Source organism: Ptiloglossa arizonensis, chromosome 2, assembly GCF_051014685.1.
Source record: "Ptiloglossa arizonensis isolate GNS036 chromosome 2, iyPtiAriz1_principal, whole genome shotgun sequence".
Classification (NCBI taxonomy): domain Eukaryota; kingdom Metazoa; phylum Arthropoda; class Insecta; order Hymenoptera; family Colletidae; genus Ptiloglossa; species Ptiloglossa arizonensis.
Genome location: NC_135049.1, coordinates 3,237,586 through 3,258,111, shown reverse-complemented (window position 1 = coordinate 3,258,111; position 20,526 = coordinate 3,237,586). Strand labels below are relative to the sequence as shown.

General features: G+C 40.1%; 1 protein-coding gene across 1 annotated transcript in view; it reads right to left on the bottom strand.

Moving 5' to 3' along the window:
* Positions 1 to 2,275: 2,275 nt before the first annotated feature.
* Positions 2,276 to 20,526, bottom strand: part of LOC143155339 (E3 ubiquitin-protein ligase MIB1-like) — a 575,890-nt gene continuing 557,639 nt past the window's right edge. Inside the window, exon 10 of the mRNA XM_076327964.1 lies at positions 2,276 to 3,445. Within this exon, the coding sequence (XP_076184079.1) occupies positions 3,247 to 3,445 (199 nt within the window). The 3' untranslated portion in view covers positions 2,276 to 3,246. The remainder of the gene's footprint in view (positions 3,446 to 20,526) is intronic.

The following is a 20,526-nucleotide window of genomic DNA, read 5'->3' as shown; positions in this document are numbered from 1 at the left end:
AAAATAGAGAAAATTTGGTATGTTTCAATGTATTTTATATATTATGGACATTCCGATGTCGTAGCGACATTTATTGCAAAGAAATGCCTCTTACGTTTCAAATTGTAAAGAAATATAAGAAAATAAATAAGTAAAGAAGAATAATAGTTTCGATGTAACATTATTTTTCTTTACTTATTTATTTATATTTCCTTATATAAACGTCGCTATACATAATAGTATATTCAGCAGAGGATAATTTCGATGTCGTTACTTAGCAATTCGTGCGCATCGTAGCATATTGGTTAGGTTAGAATCTAGCCGTTGGATGTTTCAGAAGGTTAAGAGTTCCCGATATAATGATTCTGCGCAGCTGCGTCGCGCAGCCACCTTGGCGCGCTAAACCGATTACAAGACGTTGGCTCGAACCGAACAGTTTGCTCCTTAGTTGAGAAGGATCTGCGCGATCGTGTTCCGTCGATCTTAATACCTTTTAATTGGATAGAATCAATTAAAACAGACAATACCACTATTGATATTTAGAAACACCGATATAATTAGAAATAACGAATAATTGCAAGAAACGTTCCCCTAGGTCTTACTCCGTTGTACGTTCACCCAACGAATTTTCAAAATTAATCTTTCCAAACAGAAAGATCGATACTAAACGATTCTACCGCACATTTCCAATTTACGTTTGCCCAAGAAATCGTTCTATTGGCCCGGTTGTAGCGTTTGTTCCGACTCACTCTGTACTCATCGATCGATAGATTTTCAGGAAAATTTCCTGCTCAACGTACGACGTCTATAATGCGAATGTTTCTGAAAATACTTGTGCTTGTACTTGTCATTACACAAACGACGCTTCAAAGAGAAAACCGTACCAGAAAATCTTACGCAAAGTCGGGTTGATTGTGAGATCGAGCAATATTTTGCTAATTGGAAAAAGGACCGGGTGCTTTTTAATTACCTCGTTACTTTGTATCAACACTGTACGTGCATCGATAGGAAGATAATCGAGCCTTTTGTGTCGCCTTCCTTGAATCGGAGACAGTTTATTTAACAAGGCATGTGCTTCTTCCTTTCTTTCATTAGTGCCTCCTTCATCCTCCATTTCCACTTGCGACAATGACGCGTTCCTATTGTCGCTTTGTGAACGGCTCCGTGATTTCATAATTATAATTGAAGTGATAACGCCGGAGAGACGAGCACGAAAGGGAGATTAATCGTCAAAGTGCATCGGCGAGTTCTTTTTAATCGGATTTCGACAGAAACGAGGCTTCCGACGTGGAATTTTTGAAAACACCGATGTCACGCAAGTCGAAACGAATTATACATCTTACCGTGAATTTCGTGCTTCGCGGACGTTAAGATCTTCCGACTTACCTGAAACAGATAGAAAGAACAACTATCAAAAATAACATTTCGATTTGCTCGATACGAATAAACGAATTGTACTTTATTTTATACACGAGATGATGTTTCGAGTTCTTTTCAATTGATCTTTTTAGAGACACGATTTACGCGGCATTGAATGTGTTAATAGGCAATTTGAAAATAATTTTCTGAAACAACGATGTGGGTTAAACAATTCTCTAACTTCGTATACCTTACGCAGCATAGTTACGTGTATGTATGTGTGCGAGTGTACAGTTACGATTGTCGTGTCTACGTAATAAAATTTAATTACGTTTACAAGACGGTAAAATGAAACGGAACGGGAACACAAGACGAGACATTTTCAATTCCTGAAAATATAAACAAAAAGAAATACGATGGTAATAACTCCGATTTTCAGCGACTCCCATTATACGTAAATTACTATGTAAATTCTTACAAATTTCTTGTTCTTTGCACAAAATTATTTCAATTATCCAAATATTTCGCGCACCGGAATTAATTGAAACAAAAGCTCAAATCGTGTTGCGTAAATTGTATCAAGAATTTATTTACTTGTGCAACGCAATTTCAATTATTCTTTTCCTGTGTAATTAATTCCATCGTGCACAATGTAAGCGTGTCTTTGATTCAAGTGCTAGTAAAATGGGTTAATAAAAGTTTTCAATATTTTCTTGATAACATACATTGATACGTATCACTGTGAAATGTAAAACTCATTCGTAATCATAGAACATTGCAACAGGGTTCTTGATACAACATTGGGTGTCACGAATGGGAACAATGAATCGGAAACGGCAAATTTCAAGTCACCTTTATTTACAAATAACATTTTTCAATAACCACACTTTGAAGGAGGGTGGAACGTTCGAGGGTGTTCAATGACAAAGAAAACTGCTTGCTCCAACTGCTCTTTATTAAACATTTTACAGTAGATAGAGGCGGTCGCGTGCTGTGAACAGCGGTCACTGGAGAACCTTTAACCGGTTATTCGAGACCTTATCATGGAACTGCATTACCGTAGAAAGATTCTACGTAAAAGACTCCTCGAGGCCCGTTTGCTGGCAGTGGCCATCGGATTCGCGCATAAGTGACGCACTATATTGCCGCAGAGCTGTAACGCCCGAACGTTTATGCTGGAGGGTAGAGCTGGAACGTGTCTGTATACGTATGGGTTAATGAGCAAAGGTGGAATTGTATGTAAATTGGACGCAGGGGAGGGAACTCAACAGAGCTGCCGGAGAATAAAAGGAGCGAGAGGGAAAATGCGATATACGAGGATAGTGGAAGTGAAAGAGGAACGAAAAGTGAATTAGGAGCGGGTTAATGCGACGAATAAGGTGACGAGATGTACGTCAAGTAGTCGCTGCACCTGAAATAATTCGATTTTTCGTTGCACCAATGGTTTTAATCTATAAACATTGTACAGTTTACGTGGTGGGTGAAACGAATGGAGCCACATTTCACACGTAAAGATGACCAAGTTTCTTCCAGGTGGTACTTGCGCAGCAGTCTTGCACTGCAAAGAAACAATAAATGGTAATAACGCTAGATTCGCCAACCGATCGAAACAAATGGTTCGAACTGTTTTTACAAAGAAATTTACTTCAAATTCTATAGTATATTTTTAAAATACGTTACGACTGTTTCTATTCTATACGTATAATCAATTTTGTAAGTTCTTCTTTTTCTTGAATCTACGGAATACAAGAATCTACTTAATATACTGAAATCTATCGGTAGTTGTAGCGTTAACCGAGCACAGTGAACGATATGAAGTGGGCAAGATGTGAGCAACTGGAGAAACGTGGAGATGGCGTCCGTTGAATCTCGACATTACCGTCCAGATCAACACCGTAGAATGATGGTCTACGCAACACGGGGCAGTTTAAATTTAACTGTCAGAGTGTTTAAGTGCTCTCCTGTTCGCCCTTTTCCTTCCACCCTCTCTGCCCTCCTTATCCATCCCTCTCTACTTGAGAAACTAAGTGACTGTGAAAGCGGTCGAGTTTCCCGGCGTTTCAACGGCCGTAACGTGCTACGAATAAAATGGGTCTCGCCGAAACATCTGAAAAAAAGCGTTGCCATGGAAATTGTGCGATTTGCAAGATTAAAACGGATTACGATATTAGAAAAGCGGCGTTGGAAAAATCTCAGCGATGCGTGCAACACGTTTCCACGCATCCACGTAGATACGTATATTCTCAACAGAAACAAAGTGAAAATAAATAAACGACAAGTCAAACGTTCATAGATCGAAAATAGAAAGATCACCTTACATACATGGAAATAAACATTACCATACGTACAACGCTCCAAAAGTGAACGATCGAATTTTACCAGAGGATCAGTGACTAAATAAATTTTCATTAAAAAGAACGTGAGAAATGAAACGATAATAATAGTAGGATAAATAATAATTTTTGAAAGAGTGTTGACCAACGTTGCAACAAGCTTCGTCAGAGGTGCATAAGATGCACTCGCGCTACGTCGATAAGTGTGACGTAAACGAAACATCAAAACACTCTTCCAAAAGGACACATTCCTGAAGCCATAAGCAACATTCACTGTAACATTTATCGCGTAACGATTCTCGAACAAACACAAGATCAGTCAATACTACCCAAAGCTACACTTATTCTCAGCTTATGCCAATTTATGCCCGTTCTTGCAATTTTTCGCTCTACAATCGCCAGCATGCCAAAAGGACACATTTCTGGAAGCCATAAGCAACATCCACTGCAACATTTATCGCGTAACGATTGTCGAACAAAAACACAAGATCGGTCAATACTACCCAAAGCTACACTTATTCTCAGCTTATGCCAATTTATGCCCGTTTTTGCAATTTCTCACTCTCGTTCTACAATCGCCGGCATGCCAAAAGGACACATTCCTGGAAGCCATAAGCAACATCAGTCAATACTACCCAAAGCTATACTTATTTTCAGCTTATGGCAAGTTATGCCCGTTCCTGAAATTGTTCAGTCCGGTTCTACAGTCGACAGCATGCCAACGTCTCGTGCATCGCACCTGGCGCAATGGTTCGTTGCTCGGCGAAGAACTCCAAGTTGGGAAATTACGAGAGTGCCAGAATTGGGAATAAATGCTTGTCGGGTCTTCGAAAAGATAACCCGAGACCGATATCCTAGCAGGTAGCAGCGTAGAAACCACCGCGTGCACGTTTCTACCAGGTTCGGAAAGGAACGAGCTACATTCAGGAGGCAGCAAGAGCTTATCCTTTTCACCGTAGGATACGCCGTTCCCCCAGACAGCCTCGTACCATTTCGTAAAGTCATCTATTTGCGGGATTAACGTACCACGGATACCAACTTCCTGCTAGGTAAGCAGAGGAAACTTTCCGAACTTGGAGGGAACAGGAGAAAGAAGAGACTGGCGAGAGTTCAGGCTCGAACGAAAATTAGTTTCACTTTTTCCCAGTCTTTCCACTCGCCCCGAAGTCTTTACGTTCGTTCCTTCTTCTTACCTTCCTCGATCCTCAGCCCTTGCGCCACCTAGCCACTTTCGTTCGACCAGCGCCACTGTTCGCTGAAACATAATCTTTTCTTCGAAATTGCTTAGAACCCTCCGGGCATTGGGCTACCTCGGCCTCTAAGATGACTCTGCATGAATATTTAGTGGGCTCGTAAGTGAGGTTTCGAATAGGTGTACGGATAAATTAGAAACGTTACTGTTCTTTCCTGGCCTCTGTGGAATAGCCTTGAGGAAGTCTCGAATAACTTCCGAATCGCTGTTGGCTGTCGTTTCGAGGTAAGAGAGCGTTTCGAGCGGTAGAAATTGCCAGGATGTTGGACCGAGATCTCCTTCGATATTACCGATACGTCTACCTTTGAAACCGATACTCTTGCATCGATCCATTCCAAGATACGTTACGAACGATTTGGTATTTCTCGAGATACCCAAATATCGTATACAAACGTAACAATTGCATCGAGTTCGATACCACGACGATTGAACCGAAAGACGCGCGTAATTAATAATAATACGACTCGGATTAAAGATACGAAACGTAGAAATACCGCATACGCAACAGGCACAAAACTATACTCCAATTCGAGCAAAACACGACGACAGAAATCAACCTATAGTAATTTATTCGTTATGTTTATTCAATGGTGAGGGTAAATTTTTATTCGTTTACTGCGATATACTTCAATCTATAATTTAAATTCGAAATTGTTCTTCGATCGGTAACAAGAGCCGAATCTCTCTATTTAACTGAGAATAGTAACTCGCCCGGAAAGAACAGAACTAATCGATGCGAATCTGAAAAATGTACAAATAATGTAATATTAATCGATCTGAAAAATGTACAAACAATGTAATATTAATCGATCTGAAAAACGTACAAATAATGTAATATTAATCGATCCGAGAAATGTAAAAATGAAATATCATTGAGTACAACTTGCAATGAATACGTATTTATTGAACCTACAATGGCCACGGCTATTGTAGGCACCGTTGTTAATGATCGAGTAACTTTAAAAAGAATTCCGAAACAGGTGAAATTGACACCATTGGTAGAGTTCCAGTGTGAAGAAACCGTTGAAAACAACGTAACCCGTAGACAATGGAAAGAACTACTCTCGTAAAGCATTCGTCCGCGGGGTGTCTCGGCAAAATAGAAAATGCGGTAGTCTACGAGGAAGGGGCAAGAAGATCGGTTAGAAGAGGGATAAACCGGTGGCGAAAGGGAGCAGGTTAGACGGGAAACGACACGGCGAGAGAGAACGAGGAATACGGTGCAAGGAACGTTCCCCGAAGAAGAGGAAGATGGAGAAGAACGAGGACCGCCGCGAATCTGTCGACCTTGCGCCACGGCACAATGCAGTGCTTCGTCCCAATAAAGCCCGCCAGTTTATACACGATCTCTGGCAAATACGTTGCAATTATCATATAAAAGGATCAGTCTGGGGTAGAAGACGGCCGCTTATATAGCATTCCATTATAGGGGAGCAGAGTGCACGAAAGGAATCCTGGTAAGGGCGGAAGATTCCGCGCAGAAGAAGAGAAGCACAAGGAGAGATAGCGCGCGTATTGATCTGTCATCGTCTGCCCGGCCCTTTTCGAATCAGCGAGAATCCTATGCAAACCCATCCTATTCTGCTCTGTACTCGGCCCGAGCAGCCGGGAGAATTCTGCGAGGTTCGATGAGTCCGATCGATCCCGCCTGCCCAGGTTTGTCTTTAATGGGCTTCGTGTAGCGAATAGAAGATGCTGAGCTGGTTTGGTATTCTGACATCAGTAGCGTTCGTAATTAGACGGGCCAGCACAGCACTTGGACCGTTTTTTATTTCATCGGACCGTTAGGGTCTCGTTTTCCGTCCCGATTTATTCGCGTAACGTGGTTTCCACGAGGTAAACGGAACTGTAAAATTAAATTTTGTACAGAGATTCACGGTTGAACTATCGACGTTGGAGTTTACGAGTACCGTTAGTTGTCCACTTTGATCATTCTACACGAACCGTTATTAATCGAGTCATTTTAAAAAGAACTTTCAAACGAGTGAAATTTATCCCTTTGGTGGAGTTCTGGCGATAAAAACGGTGTTAATTTTTTACAATTTCTTTTCATATTTATGTCTCGACAACGAATAGAACGATATTCAAACAATTGGAGATGCATGGAATTTCGAATCGATGTTTCGATACAGTGTAACGTTGAACGCTTAAACGACAGGTTTCAAGATGGTCGACCTGATATCTTGGGAATCGTTTATCACTTCAATAAAGGTAATTATTTATTTATTTAAACGGAGTGACTCGTGACACTTTTAAATACAATTAATTTCAAAGTAGCGTACTTGGAACGTTCGATAACATTTTTACCAACGGTTATCTTTTCGACTGCGATCCAAGATCCGGTTGAACAAACGAGATTAGATCCGAGGAACGTAGATAAGGGACAATAGTTATTGTAATTGGCTAGGAATCAGGTGGGGTTAAAACTTTAATCAATGTGGGATAGAACATGGTTGTCTCTCGTTGAGATAGGAATTCGACTTGTGAGATTACCTAGCGATGTAGTAAAGTCGATTTATGTCACAAAGTATGGCTACGTTAAACCTTGTAACGTAGGTCACGTAATATACAGAATTAAACACATAAGCTTCGAGAGATTTCGAGTTTCGTCCGAAATAAACATTGGAGAATCAAACGCAAGAAAATAAAGAATAATTCGATCTCTTGTGTGTTTTTTTTTATCGCGTTAATAGTATCTTAATGAAATTTTCAAATAAAATTCTCACGACTGGTATGGTTACGTTAAACCTTGTAACGTAGGTCACGTAATATACCGAATTAAATACACAAGCTTCGAGAGATTTCGAGTTTCGTCCGAAATAAACATTGGAAAATCATACGCAAGAAAATAAAGAATAATTCGATCCCTTGTGTGTTTTTTTGATCGCGTTAATAGTATCTACATAAAATTTCCGAGTAAAATTCTCACGACTGGTCTGCGTAGTGCGTAAATTTCGATAACTTTGCCAAAGTGGAACTAATTTTCCTATCGCAAAAACTTTTTCCCGCGGTTCAGACTTCGTTAGGAATACGTCAAGATAAGTTATCGTTTTACCAAACCGGAGTCTTTCACGCTCGTGTTAAAACATCGGCAATTTAAATGAGCGAGGCGCTAAAACTTTAGTTTTAATTTTAAGCAACAGTGTCCTGTATAATATCCGCGAAAAAAGCGGAACAAATGTTTCGCAAATATTTGAATTATGCATCATCGGAATACGAGGCGCAGGTTTTCCAGGGAGATACCGATAAAAACCGAAATACTTGAATCGAGGGGGAGCAAGAAACAATCGAAGAACGCCCGTGATTCGACGACATCGATAAACATCGAACTTTGAACTCGTGGTTGCATTAACACCAGTATCTTCGAAGCTGGACGAGAAAAGGGCAAATTAATTTACGAGAACCATTAGTTGTCTACTTTGATAATTGTCTTGCTGTGTTTAGCGCAATGGTTAAAAAGTTAATCTATCCAATACTTGTTTTAGTTTACAAATCTATCCGATACTACTAGTTTTAGTAACTGTGGAATAATAGTCCACGCATGTGCAATTAAAAGAATAAACTTTCGACACAGTTAGTAGTTACCTGAACAATTCGGTAATTTGCATCGGTCGAAAGTCACCGTTCGTGAAAATGTATTATCGTACGGTCGAGGATCCCTAAAAATGCTTCTAACGACGTTTCGCACGTGGAAGTGTGGCTTTAGGTGACTCGACTTTGCCCAAGTCTGGGCATACCTTCAGCCGACAAAGACGAGACAGGTTTATCCAAGGCACGATAAATCTTCGCGTCACCTTGTACACGACTAGCTGTTCAAACAAACGTTGCACCGTATCGACACAGTGGATCTCGAAAAAAGAAAGGTGCCGGTTAAGCCCATAATTGGCGTGCAACAATGTTTGCGTGTCCGTTAGGAATTATGAGACCGCCGGATATATCGTCAGAGTGGTTAACGTTGCAGAGCACTATTCTGCCGGTTCTCGCCTCGTGGGTGTATAGGGTGTTGGTACAGTAAACTTCCATGAACTCTAATATAGTACGCCGTATTCAGAGAGTCCAGAGTTCACGGCTATCTTAAATTGAATCTGCCGCCAATGCCAATGCGGCTCGCGTCAGGGCTCTTGGGGTTCACTCTCCTTATTTCGTGCCTGCTGTTATCATTTTCTCTCCGAAGGCATTATCCCCTTAAGAAGACCAAGGAATGCCAATGCTCGCCTTAATCGATTCCGCTCGTACCGTTGTAATTGTCTCGCGCCGACAATAGTTCCGATAATTACCATTCGGTGGTATTAATTACCCAACACCTTTGACTTTTGCGCAACTCGGGAGGCACGTACACGGGGACTTAATTGATTACCGTGCACACGATTCAGTCACGCTGGAAAACATGCAACTGCGAAACGTACACGTACAAGGAACAACTTTAGCGTTTCGATTTCCGAGTTTTTTCGTTACAAGTCAAAACGGCTGGTTGCAATTGCTTTCGCAATGAAATTTGCTCTAAATTTCATTGCACGTTTCCCGGAGATTTTATGACTTTTTCTATTCTACACGTGTGATCAATTTTGTTCATTTTTTGAGACACACGTATAGGGTGTCGCAATCATCACCGGTCGATTTACTTTTTGAATAAAGCTCAAACGGTTCAAGTGATCTCGATACTTGTTTTTATTTAAAAGTACAAACTTTGGAGTTGATAATGGAACGAGATATCTTCCAAATGGCCACTTTGGCTTTCTTTACGGTCCATCAATCTTTTCTCAAAGTTTCTCACTCCCTTTTGGATGTCCCAATTATCACCGGTCGACTTACTTTTTGAATAAAACTCAAACGGTTCGAGTAATATCGATACTTGTTCTTCTATTTAAAAGTAGAAACTTGGGAGGTAATAATGGAAGAAGACGTCCTCCAAGTTGCCACTTTGGATGTTTTTTACAAACCACCAATCTTTTCGATTAATTTTCCATCTGTCTATACGTCATATGTCAAGTTTCAGGTTAATCGGTCCGACGTTTTGAAAATAGCGCGAAATTCAAATCGACCGGTGATGATTGGAATACCTGGACGAGTTGGGAAAGGTTCTCGTGGGCGTGTTCACGAAATTTCTCAACGTTCGAGAAGTTTCTCTACCGATTTTTGTTTACGAATACCGTTACACCGACCCTGTAACGTTGATCTAGCATCGATAATTAGAATTTCAAGAAAAGTGTCTCGCGCATACAATTACGAATTGATTTCATCTCCCGTTGTTTCCAATTATACGAGATTTTATATACGTTAACCGTTTTACATACGTTAACGTCCCATTTGTTTAGACGACGTATGTAGAGTTTCGGGTCGATCGGTTCGACGTTTGAAATATAGCGCGAAATTCAAATCGACCGGTGATGATCGGGACACCCTCTGTACTTTAATATTTCGAAATCTGTCGGCGGTTCTAGCGCTAACACACACACACAGAAAGAGAAAAGCGATAAAAGAGTCCTCAAATGTTGATCTAAAAATACCGAACCGTAGCCTGCTTGATTTTTAATTCGTTAACCACTCAATGTCGAGTATCAAAATGTTCGTTTGAATTTTCAAAGGGGGACTGCGAGCCGACAGCGTGAGAGACGCGACAGCCGAGAGAAACAAGAGTTTTACGAGTACGTATATCGAACCTACAATTTCAGCCGAGGAGGAATCTGCATTACAGAGAGCTGAAACGATTCACAAAGAAACGTTCGCATTGAAGTACATCAATAGCTCCATCTGTGGAAGGTCTGTCCATTAGGGATACATGGAACGGTTCCTTCGTGCAGACGGAGTCGTTTCCTAGGCGCGTTTCGTGGGGCACTAAAATTTTTAAGCGCGCTATTAGGCATCCGTAAGTACAATGCATCGATCGTGGCTGGTGTTCCGTGTTTGACACGCACTGCTGCGGGACATCTGTATCTGCGGGGACATCAATTCGCCGGTTTATGACGGCTGGTGTGAATAAAATCTGATCCAGTGCCTCTTGAATATTAATGATCCCTGCGCGGCACTCGGTATACACGCTGCTCATGCCACTAGCTGCGATAAACGCGTTTATGGATGTATCGGAGTTCGTTTCCTCCCCCTCTTTCTCTCTCTCTCTCTCTCTCTCTCTTTCTCTTCCTGTTTACCACTGGAACTCTTCATTCCTCTTCGTCACGCATTCCGCGCATTCGTCATCTCTCCCCGCCTTTTTACGATTCGTCGAGTCGGCATACTTCGAGCCAAGCAGGAGAAACAGCCGAGTAGACAGGATGCTCGTGATTTTCCACGAAGGCAGAAACTATCTGTCCGCGATTGTACTAAAATTCCCGTTTCTTTTAAGTGCGGTGCCTCTTACGCGGATTCAGCTACGAATGTTCAACCCTCGCAGGACGAACGTGGGTCACTCGAGACCTAGCGTTAGTCGTCTTTCGGACAGTCAACAGAGCACGAGTGTTTCGAGAGTCTTTCCGTACGTTCAGAATTACCAACAGCTGCGTTATACGTGGAAGATGTTATATTTGTACAATAAACGATAATGTATATATACTTTCGCGTGTAAAAAGTATCAACGAGACATTTGTAATAATCACTGTACTCGCGAAGATACAATTTTGCGTGGAAATTCTGCAGACAATTAATAAATACTTCTTTTCTAAATATGTTGGTTTTTCATTCCTCTGTAATAAACCTATTCGTAAAATGCAAGGGAAAAAATACTCTGTAAAAGTTACAATAGGTACCCGATTATCGAATTGGTTACGGGATGTTAAATTTTACCACTGACGCAACGAGGGCAGTATAATTAAATTACTCGTTAATAAAGACTGGGAAAATTTTCGGTTTAATTAAATTCTCTGAAAAAATTAATCTCATTTCGACTGTAACGTACTACTCTATAGAATTAATTTCTCTGCGATAGCTGGACGATCTAATCTGATCCCTGTTTTCAGACCTGTGTTACATGCAAGAGCTTCGGGTATTCATCGCTATCGGCCACGAAATTTCCAAGTGACAAGCTGTATCGTGCTATTCGTGTCAAAGTCACGACGGAACTTAGGAAACCTCTATCTAAATCATCGGCTTAAACAGCCTCGGCGAGCTCAGCAAAATTGGGCGCTACTATCCAAAGAGAAATTCAGCAATGTAGCCTTTGAAAATTAATTACTTAAACCAGCAACGAGAATGCAGAGATGAACCGTTATCAATTTACGACTCTGTTAACGCGAATTTGATAACTATCTTACGATTTCTCAAGCAATTGCGGAATCTTCGAATTGAAGAATGTACGAATACTCCTGTGAAATTAAAGTTCGAAATGAAATTAAAAGGGAAGTTTGATTCTTTGATCGAATTATACACTATATTATACGTACAGAATAACCAAGAAGCAGTACGCGAAAGATAAAACAATACCTCGATTGTAAAATGAAATCTACGGAAATTGAATAAATTCGAAATACAGGGCGTTTAATTTAGAAATAGAAATTTAAATAATGTTCAGGTTAATCGAAAATGTGAAATTGTTCGCGTCAACGTCACTTATGACAATCAAAGGGGTAATCGCATCGATTAATGTCACTCTACCAACGAAGCCGCGTGTTAATTTTCATTAGTTCCTTGTCATCGTTGGATCGAAGAAAGTTAAATCGTTCGAAACTAACGAGGTGTATCGCGACCGGATCAAAGTGAAACGCAACTTTAGCAGATCTTGCAGTAGATCGGTTTAAAGGCTCTGATAGGGGAATCAATGAAATCAGCAAATTCGAGCCACGCGATCCGAACTCCGAGAACTAAGGTTCGGCTTCTGGTAGCTTTTCAAAGTTGGAACGACTAAAGGGATAACGACGGTTGGGAATCGAGAGAAAAGAAGGGAAGAAGATCGGCGCGACCTCCTTTCCAAGCGAGTTTCAAGATGAACAAGTCATGCGAACCAACTAGCGTTGCTGTCAGCCTGCCATCTCGCGAACTAAAAGAACCAGACGGAAGGATTGCAGGAACGAGAGGGTGCCAACTGAATAAGACGTGAGTCACATACGTAAGTCACTGCGACAAAGTAGCTGTCCAGTCGTCAAAAATGTTCTGTTCATATCTCTGCGAGTCCCGAACAAACCGATCGTGTATCGTGTTGAACTAATTCTTGTTTCCGTAAGATTACTAATATCTCTTGTGTACCATGTTGCTCTGCTACTAATACTTTCTACGCAGTGTTATCTTGCTACTGCACTTTATGTACCATGTTGTTCTACCACTATACTTTGTGTACCATGTTCTATTATTATACTTTGTGTACTATGTTGTTCCACTACTATACTTTGTGTACCATGTTCTATTATTATACTTTGTGTACTATGTTGTTCCACTACTATACTTTGTGTACCATGTTCTATTATTATACTTTGTGTACTATGTCGTTCTACTACTATACTTTGTGTACCATGTTCTATTATTATACTTTGTGTACTATGTTGTTCTACTACTATACTTTGTGTACCATGTTCTATTATTATACTTTGTGTACTATGTTGTTCTACTACTATACTTTGTGTACCATGTTCTATTATTATACTTTGTGTACTATGTTGTTCTACTACTATACTTTGTGTACCATGTTCTATTATTATACTTTGTGTACTATGTTCTTCTATTACTATATTTTGTATACCATGTTGTTCTACTATTATACTTTGTATACAATATTATTCTACTAATATATTTTGAACCACGATAATTGTATATAATGGTATACAAAGTGTAATAATAGAATAAAAATTTAAATCAGGGTTCCCGTTAAGAAGCTTGTCGTTAACGCAAATATATACGAGTTATTAATGGCATACTTTAACTCGAAAGTAATTCCATGCGTGTTAAATACGGTATTCTAATTTTCCAAGAAACTCGCTACGATCTATCGCATTATCTCGATAACGGTGTCTTAATTTTTTCTTAGCGTTAATTGCCCGCAGAATCGCGCAGTATTGAATCTATGTCTTTGAGATATTAAATGTATAATGCCATTCAATTCGATATCGTATATTCTACGTTCCTGTTCACCACGAATAGACCTCTATAGAAGCTAATTAATAGGGGAACCTACTGATGTATTAATTCGGACATGTTAAACACAAACCGCATACAACCTAATAGCAGACTATTCGAACCGCAAAGCCATAAGTTCGACATACCTGTCTTATTAGATTAAATGCACGGATAGTAACGAACTATGTTGGATGTGATAATGTAATCGAGAAAATTAATCGAAGGAGTATCGACAAGACTGGTATTACGTGAAATAACAGGGAACTGGATACAACAGGTAAACACGTTCTTGAACAAACGTACTTACCACTATGTTAAATACAGGCAATATTTTACAATTGTAATTGCAATCGAAATTAAGACTTTATAAAAGATCGTTAAAAGACAGGGTGGGAAATCCATTAACAGGACTAGAATTGCAAATACGTTTCAATGATACGAAAGTATTTACACAAATCGATCGTTTTAAATGAATTTGTTACATTTTACGAACCATAAACAAGGAGAGAAATAGAATCGTACCGAAATTGATAATTCACAATTCCTTAAAATTCAAACGAACGGTATTCTGTTCAAGAATTTCTAGTATCGAAGTATATAATATTTAAAGTAATATTAACCACAATTAAAACTTTATTAAAGATTTTTTTTTCAAAACTGGATACATAGTTCGCGATTTCTGTTAAGAAACACCAATTAAAGAAGGTCGTTTCGATGTTCAATTGACGATACGTCTTTTGTTTCAAGAAACTATCACCACTGTGAAAGTTGGCAACTTAACATCACATGGAGGAAAAGTATTTGCACTTGAATCAAAGTTATAATATACTTCTAAACTTAATATTTCTACACCCGACGTTGTTTCAACGCTCGTGTGCCCTCGGGTTAAACTAGCAGACGAATACAAACTCGCAGACCCTTTGCGTGGTACAACAGGCCCAGTGAACGGGAACCGAACGAACTGTCCACTGGAAGAAAACACATTCTGACTGGTCGCATTACGAGCGATACGTAATTACCCGCGGTTCTTAACCGTGTTTGCGAAGCTTCGGTTGTTAACTTTTGTCGCCGGTCACGCTTCATCGTTCTGAGCAAGGATGTACCGTGGGTGGTGGCCATCGTCATCCGCGCTCCCCCAACGCTAATTATCACGTACGTACGGATCGTTGGCTCGCTAATGGACATTACCGTGCAAACAAAGTAAGGAAGTCGAGCGTGTAACGACGAGTCCATTGCCGCGGAGATTATGACCGAAGAGGGACCACGCATTTCCGATCCCTGCCCTCCTTCTCCCTCTCTCTCTCTCTCTCTCTCTCTCTCTCTCTCTCTCTCTCTCTCTCTCTCTGTTACTCTTACTCCTATTATTTCTCTCTCTATTACTCTTACTCCTATTACTTCTCTCGTCTCTCTCTCTTACTCCAATTCCTGTTACTTCTTCTCTTACTCCTACTCCTATTACTTCTTCCCTTACTCCTATTACTTTTCTCTCCTACTTATATTACTTCTCTATCTCTTACTCCTACTTCTATTACTTTTCTCTCTCTTCTACTCCTATTACTTCTCGCTCTCTTACTTCTACTCCAATTACTTCTCTCTCTTTCTCTTCTACCCCTTTTACTTCTCTACTATATCTCTCACTCCTACTCCTATTACTTCTCCATCTCTCACTCCTACTTCTATTACTTCTCTATCTTTTACTCCTACTTATATTACTTCTCTATCTCTCACTCCTACTCGTATTACTTCTCTACCTCTCACTCCTACTTCTATTACTTCTCTATCTCTCACTCCTACTTCTATTACTTCTCTATCTCTCACTCCTACTCCTATTACTTCTCTCACTCTCTTACTCCTATTCCTGTTACTTCTTCTCTTACTCCTACCCCTATTACTTCTTCCCTTACTCCTATTACTTTTCTCTCTCTTCTACTCCTATTACTTCTCGCTCTCTTACTTCTACTCCAATTACTTTTCTCTCTCTCTCTTCTACCCCTTTTACTTCTGTATCTCTCACTCCTACTCCTATTGTTTCTCTATCTCTTACTCCTACTTCTATTACTTCTCTATCTCTCATTCCTACTCCTATTACTTCTCTCACTCTCTTACTCCTACTCTTCTATTACTTCTTCTCTTACTCCTACTCCATTACTTCTTTCTCTCTGTCTCTCTCATTCCCTCACTCACTTACTCCTATTCCTACTTCTCTCTCTCTCTCTCTCTCTTCTCCCTCCCTCTTTGTTACTCTTGCTCCATAATCCCCGGCGTCGAAGTCCTCGACAGTTCGTTCGCGACCTGATTATTCGGGAGGAAATCCTTTTACGATCGATGCCAGCAGCCGGCAGGTACGGCCGATCAGCGAAACCGAAACGGAACGCGCCACGGTGCCAAGACTCGTTGGAAAAGTCCGTGTTCCCCGCGGCCACTCGCTCACTCGGGAATATCGAAAATTTCTGTCCTCCCTCTCGTACCCTCCAGCTCGCCGTGTGTACGTTACGTAAGGCGCAATTGGGTTTATTAGACGTATAAATTGTCCCGCTGCCAAGCCCGCCTCCCGAAACTACGGTTTTTCTTTTTTTTTTTTCGTTTTTTTTCCCCCCTTTAATTATCTTCGGTTGGCACGTGAACGCACTCGCGAAGTTCACGGTGAATTATTTTCCCTTCCTTCCGGAACGCGAGTATTCCGTGAAATTGGAACCGGTCTCGTTTAATTCCTCGCGAGCTCGAAATAATACACGTGTAGGTAAATTGTAGGCGAGGATTCGAACGGTGACGAAAAAAGGAACGCGGCAAGATGATACAAATCTCGCGAAGAACTCTTATAATTCATTGTCACGAAAATTTGGCATTCGCGGGACAGATATCTCGGCGATAAGGAAGTAACTGGATTACCTTGTCACACGAATTGAGAGAATTTTAAGCGGTGGTATGTTACATCTTGCTCGATCGAAGGACAGACTTTACCGATCCCAGGACAATAGTCGGAGAGAAATTAACACTATTCACGGAAATGCTCCCTCTGTGCGAGCTCCGTTAACGACAGTACAAGACATCCACCTCCTTAGATTCAACAAACAGTCAACACGACACGACTATTGTTAATTGCGAGGGAGAAGTTAAACTACGGGACACCAGTGTTCAAGTAGAGACGTTCAGACACTTATCGAGAAAATTGAAAAACTTTCAACCGATATTTGCATCAACGTGCCTCTTAATTTCGCTATTATAATATTTTTACGCCAACAGCAGGAATATTAGGAAGAAAAGATCGATTTGTTTTTCTTTTTTATCGGATAAATTTGCATAGTTTGTAGAGACCGTTTACCTATATTCTTGCTGTTCATTTTCTATGTAGAACAATTTTTTCAATCGAATATCAAGTGGATCGTGTAAAACATTCTTCTAAAAGTCGTTAATATTTACAATTAACGATATCCGATACTTTTTTTTATCAATAGTCTCGGCGTAGACATACTAAAACGTCTTCTCAATCCTTTTCCTTTGAACAACGTATCCATTATTAATTATACAATTTTTATAGAGGAAACAGAATCTTTGTATTTATTACCGTCTCGAGAGATTCTTCGTAAATAAAGAAATTCAAATTAAACGTATCGCTTGTTTTTTTCTTCTAATTTCTATTTGCGTATCGACACTAGAACTACCAAAGGGGTTAATTTGATCTTCTAACTTCTTTTTAAAATCATTTAGCAACTAACGATGTTTTTTCCTACAATATTCGTGGACAATTATCGAAACAGACAACTAATGGTACCCGTAAATTAATTTGCTCTTCCCTCACCTAACTTCGAAGTTGCGTATGTGGTCTGATACAAATAGGAATGCATTCACCGTCGGTAATTCTAGTGTTAATTCGAATATTCGTGGACGTGAAACAATCTCGCGACAACCGCCGGTTATCTCAAATATTAATTCAAATTTCCAAATGGAAGGAACAACGTTCACCGCGTTGAATGCTGCGTAAAAAATGTCAAAATAAAAGGCTGGGAAGAGCGTCAGTCAGCCTACGAGAATACTTTCCAATTCGGAAGTGTTTGTGAAACCGTTTCCACGTAAATAAACTTTTTAAACGGTACTTTAAAGAACCGAATTAGCAAAATCGCGATACAAAGTTTCGCGAAGTTTTCTTACCAAGTCGACTCGAATGCGTGTTTCATTCCCAATTAAAAACTTTCGGTGGCGGATAGTCGGCGTTGTATTCAGCAACGAGAATTAGAGACAAAAGAACAGTCGAACGTGCTCGACGAACACGAGCAACGAGGCTGCGATACTCTCAGGAATCCACCATCGGGTATACCTAATTCCCGCGAAGCAAACATATGCATTCGCAAAGTTGCAGAGTTTCTCGGTCGAGTGATTCGTACGTATACCGATCTCTATTGCGCGAGAGCATCGTGGTAAATATCGTTGAGAGAATTGGGACAGAGTCTCCGTCGAACTTAAATTCATTCGGGCGCCAAGAGGTAATTCCCTCGTAAATGAAACGCGCTGCCTTTCGCGCCGAACAGATCTCGCTCGACGTGTTTCGTTCGTTCTCGTTATCCTTTTATTTATTCGTCCCGTCTACCTACCGACAATTCCGACCCACGTCCACAACGCGAGCGTTCAACGATTTTCGCTTCCACGGACCGGCTTCGATCTTCAATCGTGTCCGCCAAATTACAGAGTGTCCCGATTGTCATCGGTCGATTTGAATTTCCCGCTATTTTTATAACGTCGAACCGATTAACTTGAAACTCGACATACGTCGTCTAGACAGATGGGAAATTAATCGTGGAAAAGCACACGGTGAAAGAACGCGTGAAAATTATACAAAATCGCGATCTTTAACGTCTAACGATTCGGGAACTTCGTAATCGTTCCTCTCGAAATCATGTGATCCGTAAGAAAAACCAAGGTGGTCGTTTGGAAGACGTCTCGTTCCATTATTATGTCCCAAGTTTGTACTTTTGAATAAAAAAACAAGTATCAAGATTACTCGACCGTTTGAGTTTTATTCAAAAAGTAAATCGACCGGTGACGATTGGGACACAAATCATAGGGAGACTCGACAGAGTAGCGTACAGTTCTTTCGTCAGGTTTCACGAGTACTATAATAATATTCTGGATTCTTTCTCCGAACACTTTGTAAAACGATCGAACGATAGTTGGACGGTAATATCGCCACGTCGAGACACAATTGCTAAGGAAATAAACCTCGTTGCAAAGGAGGAGGTACAAAGATCACGTGGACATTCTCCGCGCTCGAGTCTTTGTGACTTTTCGCAATTAATTTTAAATTACTTCGTAGCGCCCCTACGAGAAGACATTTCGTAAAATAGAACGAAGAGCGAACGAAGGTAGGAACTGGCCGTTGGCCATTTTAAAGCGATTCGGACATTTAACGCGCGTTTCGCAATTGAATTTAATTGAAATACGCAACGATGTAGTGTCACTTGCGACGAAACGGTACTCTCGGTGACACATTTTCCAGTAACAAGCAAAAGACTGTCGAACAAGATAGTTCGATTAAAGAGGATAACCACGTTACTGGGTCGTCTTTGCAATTTAATTTTAAGCTAGGTAATTTTGAATGTAATGTAATTTACCGATCCGTGTAAAAAGAAATTCTTTCGAAGTGTAGAATAACGAAAAGAAAAATCGAAGAATATCAATTTTAGTTCGCTTGTCAACGTTCGAAAAGTTCGAACTACAATTAATCATTTTGCAACGTAATCGAACACGGGCAAACAGGATGCACAACACTTGGTATTCATAATTATGTTATCAGTTTTAACACGTCACCGTAACAAAAACCGTGCTCCCATTTCATCGGCATCAAGGAGATAATTTCTACAGAATTTTAAATCTAATGCAACGCGGCGCACATGAACGTGGCTTTTCACATGCGCGTGCACAGTGGAAAACTCGAATTGGGGTGAAATATTTTCGTGAAACTTCCGTGCAGAATTTCCTACAAACAGAAATGAAACGTTCCAAGTTTACGTGTTCCGACAGAATTTTGTATAATTACCGTTAGTCGTGGCGTACGTACAAATTAGCTAATTTACGTTGAATAATCTACGTACGAAAATATTTTTCACGGATTCGAATTTTCGGCAGATTTAAAAATAGTTTTCCAATGCTTTTCTGTCTTCCTTTTTAGTTTTGTACAACGTATGTTTAAGCGCAGAGTAATTCGCGTAAAAAGAGAACTGATGTTTGTACAAAATAAAACGTCCGACAAACATAATAACTACCGTTCCTTTTAAACGGTAACTTTACGATCAGTTTAAACGAAAGAAAGGCATCTCGGGACTGCAAAATTATTTAACTTCATTTGAGAGAGTAAATGCCACTCTTCACATTTGGTACTAAAATGTTAAAATATCTAAAATAAGATATTTCTTTTCGAAGCATACAAATTATTGACACGCAACTCGACAGAATAATTTAGGAAAAACATATTTATAAATTATAACAACCATCAAACTTCAAATTCCAGAAGAGGTATTTCTTTGATTACCTGAGCTTTAAAATTTTAATTAAGAACCGAGAATTCTACATTTA